Source organism: Pseudogymnoascus destructans (genome assembly GCF_001641265.1).
Source record: "Pseudogymnoascus destructans isolate 20631-21 unplaced genomic scaffold scaffold_21, whole genome shotgun sequence".
Taxonomy (NCBI): Eukaryota; Fungi; Ascomycota; class Leotiomycetes; order Thelebolales; family Thelebolaceae; genus Pseudogymnoascus; species Pseudogymnoascus destructans.
The window spans coordinates 368,853-375,609 of NW_020167540.1; the positions used below are offsets into that span (position 1 = coordinate 368,853).

The 6,757-nt window shown below is 47.0% G+C and overlaps 1 protein-coding gene across 1 annotated transcript; it reads right to left on the reverse strand.

The window, feature by feature from the left end:
• Positions 1 to 2,989: 2,989 nt before the first annotated feature.
• VC83_08020 (uncharacterized protein) lies at positions 2,990 to 4,089 on the reverse strand (the record flags this gene model as incomplete). The annotated part of the gene is made up of 2 exons (XM_024471583.1): positions 2,990 to 3,295; positions 3,652 to 4,089. 2 exons carry the CDS (start codon positions 4,087 to 4,089, stop codon positions 2,990 to 2,992), a joined length of 744 nt encoding a protein of 247 aa, XP_024321245.1.
• Positions 4,090 to 6,757: the final 2,668 nt, after the last annotated feature.

The following is a 6,757-nucleotide window of genomic DNA, read 5'->3' on the forward strand; positions in this document are numbered from 1 at the left end:
TAACCCAAGAATTTGACTTGGTTTTTATGGAACTCGCACTTCTCTGGTTTGAGGAGTAAGCTGTACTCCTTTAGTTTCTTCAGGATGAGTTTGACATGCTTGACATGCTCCTCCTTGGTTGCTGAATACACCAGGACGTCGTCTAAGTAGACAATGGTAAAGATGTCTAAGTATTCGTGCAAAGCATCATTCATCAGTCATTGCATGGATGCGGGTGCGTTTGTTAGCCCAAAGGGCATGACTTGATACTCGAATAGGCCATAGCGGGTGCGGAATGCTGTTTTCCACTCTTCCCCAGCCTTGATTCGGATCAGGTTGTATGCTCCTCGCAGATCTAGCTTACTGAAGATCTTTGCTCCTTGAAATCTATCGTGTAGTTCGTTGATTAACGGCAGGGCATACCTGTCCTTGATTGTGATGTTGTTCAATGCTCGATAGTCCACACATAACCGTAGGGAGCCGTCTTTCTTTGGTATGAAAAGCACCGGACTTCCTGCTGGTGATGTGGATGGTTTGATGAATCCTTTCGCTAGGTTATCATCGATGTACTCCTTAAGTACCTTCAGCTCCTTTTCCGATAGCTGATATATTGGTCCGAACGGTGGACTCTTGTCTTTCTCCAAAGGTATCTCGTGATCCCATGGTTGGTGCTTAGGAAGCGCCTCGTTCTTAGGGCCTTCCTGGAATAATTGCTCGTATTCCTTGTACTCCACCGGTATACTCGTCGGTGAGGATGCCTGGGCTAGGTCATCGAGCTCGGAGGTTGCACATAACTCCTTCCGGCCCTGGGAGGGTTTCTCCCGTTGTCGCGTGTCCGTCCGTTGTTCACACGTGCACTGGCTCATCACAACTTTCTCGTTCCACCAGTCGATCTGGGGGTTGTGTTTCTTGAGCCATGGCACACCAAGGATGCACGCATGGTTGTCCATGTGCACGATGTCAAACTGAATCGTTTCCTTGTGCCCGTGTAGCATGACCATTTCCAATGGGACCGTTTCGTGGGTCACCATTCCTTCATTAGTCGAGATGGGCTCTCCATCTACGACCATTAACGGGTATGGTTCGGTTTTCAATTGCGTCTTGAAACCTTGCGTGTCTGCTACTTTCTTTGTCATAAAGTTGCCCGTTGCTCCTGAGTCAATCATTGCTCGGAGGTGTCGCTGTTGTATCTTAGCGACCACATATAGTTGCATGCTGCCCGTCGTGGCGCATAGCTGGTCTGTACTAGGCCTCTTCGTGTCGCTCGCCGGTGGCCTACCGTCGAGGACTCCTAGTTTTTTGACTCGTCCGAGGAAGGATAGTATTCATCCGCTTCCAATGGTGGTCCTTGGGGAGATCGTTTCCCTCGCTCTTCTGCTTCGTCTAGCAGATGTGGGTATTTCTCGTATACCTGTTCGCTTTTGATAGGCAAGTCCCCTTCAGACTGGCTTTGCCTGAGGGCGTGAACTTGCTCTGCGTCTCTGAATTGTATCCTGGGCGAGGATCGGGGAAACAACTGATTCTGGTGTTTTTTTTTCCAGTGGAGCTTGCAGTCATCTTCGCTGCAATACTCCCAGTAGACATACGCGTGCCAGGGATGATCAGTCTCTGTTGCGTCTGTCATTGATAGTTCCCGCTGTCCTCTCACCCATGCACTATCTTCCCTCGGAGGCGTGGAGAACGTGTCTAGTTGCTCCATGGCTCTCCTTTCGATGCGTGGAGTGGGTCTCGCATTTTCCCGTCGCAGCATACCTCTGGCTTTCTCGTCGTACTTCTCCAGGGCTCTCCTGCGGTCCTGGTAGTAAAGTTCGACGCTTTTCATATTCTTCAGTTTAGCCATATGCTCGACATCCTTCTCCAGTTCTTCCGCTTCTTGGGCCTCCAACTTAGCTACGTCTGGGGACGTGCCAAGCAGCCTGCGGGTATTCGTTAGTTGGTCGTAGTATCTCCAGAGGTCATCCTTGCAGTCGTCCACCTTGCACTCTAACGGAAGTCCCTGTAATAGGTTCCCGTAGATGCCCTTAAGTGTGGGCATTCTCCTCTGGCCGCTGGGCTTGTCTCGTTCGGCCCTAATCTTCGCATGGGCGTGTTTTGCCATGTGTCTTACTACGCTCTTGCACCGTGGACTCATTGGTTCCATAGGTGCGAGCTCGTTGAAGGTTCCCTGTTCCGAGACGGTGAACGATTCCTCCTCCGACCCTTCGTCTGAGCTCTCGTCTTCTGGGGTGCTTTCGCTGTTTATTCCCCAGTCCTGTTTGCTCACAAACGTTGCGTTCAACTGTCCTATCCCCGAGGCATTGTAACCTCCCCGGCCTTGCCAGGTAGCATTGAGTTGTTTGCCGACTTTGCGTCCGCCGTTCCCTTTCTTTGGCTGTCTGCAGTCTCGGGCCATGTGGCCTGGCTTGTCGCAGTTAAAACAGAGTCGTTCCTTGAATTGTCTGTCTTTCTTAGGGTCACGGGGTCGTCCAGGTTTGAACGTGGCATCGAGTTCCATTGGGTCCGACCAACGGTTGTCTCGCGGGTGTTGATCCCGTCGTCTGCCCTCGTTTCCCCAGTAGGGGTAACTTTTCTTGGGCTTGTCATAGGTCCGACGTTCCTTCTGGAATTCGTATAGTCGATTGTCGATTCGGACCGTATGTTCAATTAGCGCTACCATGTCCGTTGGTTGTTGTTCCAAACGGGCAAGTTCCATACGTATATGGCTCTTCAGCCCACGTCGGTAGTGGCTGATGAGTGTGCTGGCGTCCCATCCTGTCTGATTGCCGTATCTCTGGAATTCTGTGGAGTACGTGAGGGTGCTGTCAGTCTGCTTAAGTGCAAACAGATGGTCTTCCGCGGTCTTAATCTCATCAATGTCTCTGAACATGCGTCGGATTTCCTTACAGAATCCTTTCCAGCTGCCAAACATAGTCTACGTAGTTGCCATTCCATTGGTACTTTCATATTTGAAATAATCCTTGAGGAATGGTTCGATCCATCGCAGGGCTTCCCCCCTAAGGTAGGACGCAGTCTACAGGGCATAGCTCTCCTGGGTGGGAAACTTCTCGTCATTGAAGTGCTGGTACAGTTCGACCTGTAGCAAAAACACCTCAAGTTCCTTTCGGTTGCCGGAGTAAGTGTCGGGCAACTTGACGCGTAGAGTTTCCTTGAGTTCGTTGATGGTGGGTGCGTCGGGCATCTCTTCATTCTCAGGCTTAGACCTCTGAGACGAAGTTGGCATGGTGGGGGTTTTCCCCTTCGAACTGACGACAGACATGTTGCTTTGTGTATGAGCCAGTGCCTCGTAGAAGTGGTGCTCAAAGTGTAACGCTGACTTCTAAACGATAGAAGATACAGAGGTTCTCTTGCGTAAAGGTTTACTTATCAGAGGAGGCAGGGGATCAGACACAAAGGCTTCAAGTAACACGTTACTAGTATATAACAAATACTGTATTGAGTTGAGCACAAAGCTCCTATCTAAGGAAATACTATCTACTTATATAGTGGCGTCGTGCCTCATGGGTAATCTGGATAGTTGGCGGATAGCTAGATATTCAGGATAGTTCGTGGATAGCTCAACTATCCAATATCCACTAGTTTCTGCAACTATCCATTAGCCCCGTCACATGGCAGCCTACCCCGCTTCCCACTGTGACTCACACGTCACGTTATGTGACTCACACGTCACGTTACTAGGCCCTGGCCCTGTAACCATGACATCATGTTACTATAGCCGTAACATTGCTCTGTGATTTGTTGCTCGTTGCTCTGGATCAGTTCCTGTAACTGGAGAATGGCATCATTCTTTTCAGCCAGTATCGAATTTGAGTCCTCTGCTGGGGCCAAATAGTCCTGAAGAATGTTCTTGTGCAAAGTCCATGCCATTTTCTGGTTGGTGACAGATAGTTTCTGGAATTCGTCAAAGGTTTCAACATTCCATTCAGCCTTTTCATGTCGATTTGCAAGTATAGATTCATGTCTCTCTTGAGCTGTTTTGCCCAGAGTGTGAAGGAAGGTTTCGGATTTGAAATTAGGATCATGAAGTTCATTGGTTTGGTTTGCAGAGCTTGGAATTGATGCTCCTTCTGCCAGGGATTCCTGGCCTTGTTCTGGATCATTTCGAGCTGCCATTGCAGCTTTTTCTTCAGCTGTATAAGCCATAGCGAGTTGCTATTTCAATTTCGGTTTATATCGTCAAGTCAGACACATATTGCCAAAGGACCTATTGTGCAGTTGTTGGCCGTAGGAGCCACTCGAGAGGAGCGCACTTCCCTCACAGTTATATCCTTGTCGAGGGAGCATTGTAAAAGGTCTGACTTGCGAAGGTGGTGTGTGTGTGTCGAGCTGACTGTCGAAAGCCAACTTTGAGGGGTTGCCTCGAGATCGTCCTGGAATTGACTTCAGGATAAGGTTTCTGATTCTGGGGTTTTCAAAGAGTGGATTTCGATTTCGATTTCAGAAGAGGGTTCAGCTCAAAGAGCAGGAAAAGAGGTATAAGAAAGATTGAGTTTTATGTCACGGTTCACCAAGGCATAGGGCGCCAGTTGGGTATTATGAATTAAACTCAATCTAGAGAAGAAAGGAAAGAGAAGAGGAGCACTCGAGCAGTGGCTCGATCTATATACAGCTATGTTGTTGTGGAGTGAATTATCTTTAGCAAGACCAGTTCTGAGAATTCACTCCACAACTGAAAACTTCGCTCCAACCCCGGAAAGCTCCCCACACCCCTGAACCCCCACTCGAGCTGCAAGGCGCACTTGATATCGTAACAAACTTGGCAAGAAAAGGCAAAGAAGAGTATCAAGAAGTTGTGGGAGGAGGAATACAAGCCAGAATCGACTATTCCGACCTCTATTGCGCCTGCCACCACGTCTACTAATGAATTTGAGCTCTGGCTGAACTCTATTGATACGCCAATTGCAGTTGTAGACGAATTCAATTACTACTGTAAAGCAGAGCATGTTTTGGGCTACCAGAGCGCTATTGAGTGGTGGCTTGAACCTGCGCAACAAAAGGCCTACCTGAATCTCTCCAAAATGGCTCTCGATATGCTCTCTCTTCCGGCAATGTCCTCAGATCCAGAACACGTGTTTTCTGCGGCAAAAATCACTCTTTCAGATCGCCGGAATAAGCTGGGCATACGTATGATTGAGTTTTTGGAGTGCTTGAAGTCGTGGACTGGCCTATTAGAGTGGGAGATGGAAGTGAGAGATATGGAGGTTGCAAAGAATGCCATCTTAAAGGGGCCAGGAGTTGAGGAAGCCGCTAGATACACTATAGAGGCAGATTTGTAGGTAAGTTTGTCCGTTGGTTCTTGGCAATGACATCGTTACGTTCGTTGGGCATACAGAAACTGACTACAGTTGGTTTACAGGTAGCAAAATGACAGTTAGTTCAAGAGCCTCAAAACGACGTCGTTGAAACGGCGTTCAACTATCACTGCCTCTACCACGTCGATCTACACGGGTAACAACCATTAAAGGACAAATAACACCCATCATAAAGCCAGTTTCGTCAAAGTTGTACAAGTTAGAGTCCAACACCCTGTATTTTGCCCTTCTATTTTTAACTAGTCAGAACCACGAGTTAATTAGCTCAGAATCTTCGCATAAGGCCCTTTGGAAATCATAAACGCAATTAACATGTCTTAAGAGCTGGTTGTCGCTTTACAAATCGATGTGCCTAGAGCTTTCTGACACGTTGCCCTCTATGCGTTTGTAGGATCAAATTTGCCATATCTTCGACGCTAGTTAACTAGGGCGCAAACCCTCTTGTATCCATATCAAGTATGTTTCGAACAATTACATCCTCCTCTAGTTCAGTTAATTTAGACGCTCCAGTCAGAGGTCAGCACCTCACTGACTTTCAGAAACAAGGAGTAACAAGATCAGTGCTTGGAAGCTTGGAAAAGATCTGGAAGTATGTGATAGTCGATTTACTGTATTGTCTGCTTGCCCTTTCTTAAGGAAAGGGCAATCCTATTTATGCTAAAGGAGTGTAGTTCTCTCATTTTCCAAGACTTTCCATGACTAACCGGGCTTGGTAACTGTATTAGAAATCAAGTGCAACCCATAACTAGCTTGCTAATCATGTAGTGAATGTAAGAGAATCCCATAGAACCATCTCTTAAGTTCCTAGCCTATAGGAAGTGAAAAGAGGTCCAAGGTCAGAGTACCCCTAGAGACAAATTATGTCATAACTTAACCAATCTTGTGGGTAACTAAGGGGCAATGATGTGTAATGAATCATATTGGGTTGTAGAAGCTTTTAGAGCTATTGTTCATGTTCCTAGGCCTCTAGTTGGTAGAGACATGCCATGTGGTAGTATTAGCACACCACCTTAAGGAGGAGATTTTCTTAATAACTTGTTCAATGAGTATCCAAATGATATGCCGTGATGTATGTAGCATAAACAGATGTTGTAGAAGAGTTTACAGCAATCGTTGAGTAGTATTGCTCTTGTTATTGTGTGATAAGCCAAGATATGTATGGTGACTTGTAGGTTTGAGGAGTAGATTTCTAAGTTTGCTCTTGAGTTTAGTAGCAAACTGAGTGCAAGGAATGTCAGTATGACACTGACTTAAGCTAGAAGCCAACATCGACCACTTCCTAAACAACAAGATGTAGATGAGTTATCTCCAAAGCAGACTAGTAGGACTCGCAGTTTGCTATGTGAACCTAAGGCTTCGCATTACATCGCCAAACATGCTCTAGTTAGCAGAAGAAATCATCCAACTCCTTAAGAAAGTGTTTAGTGACCCTATTAGATGACACACTGCACAAACTGAGTACCGCAAGC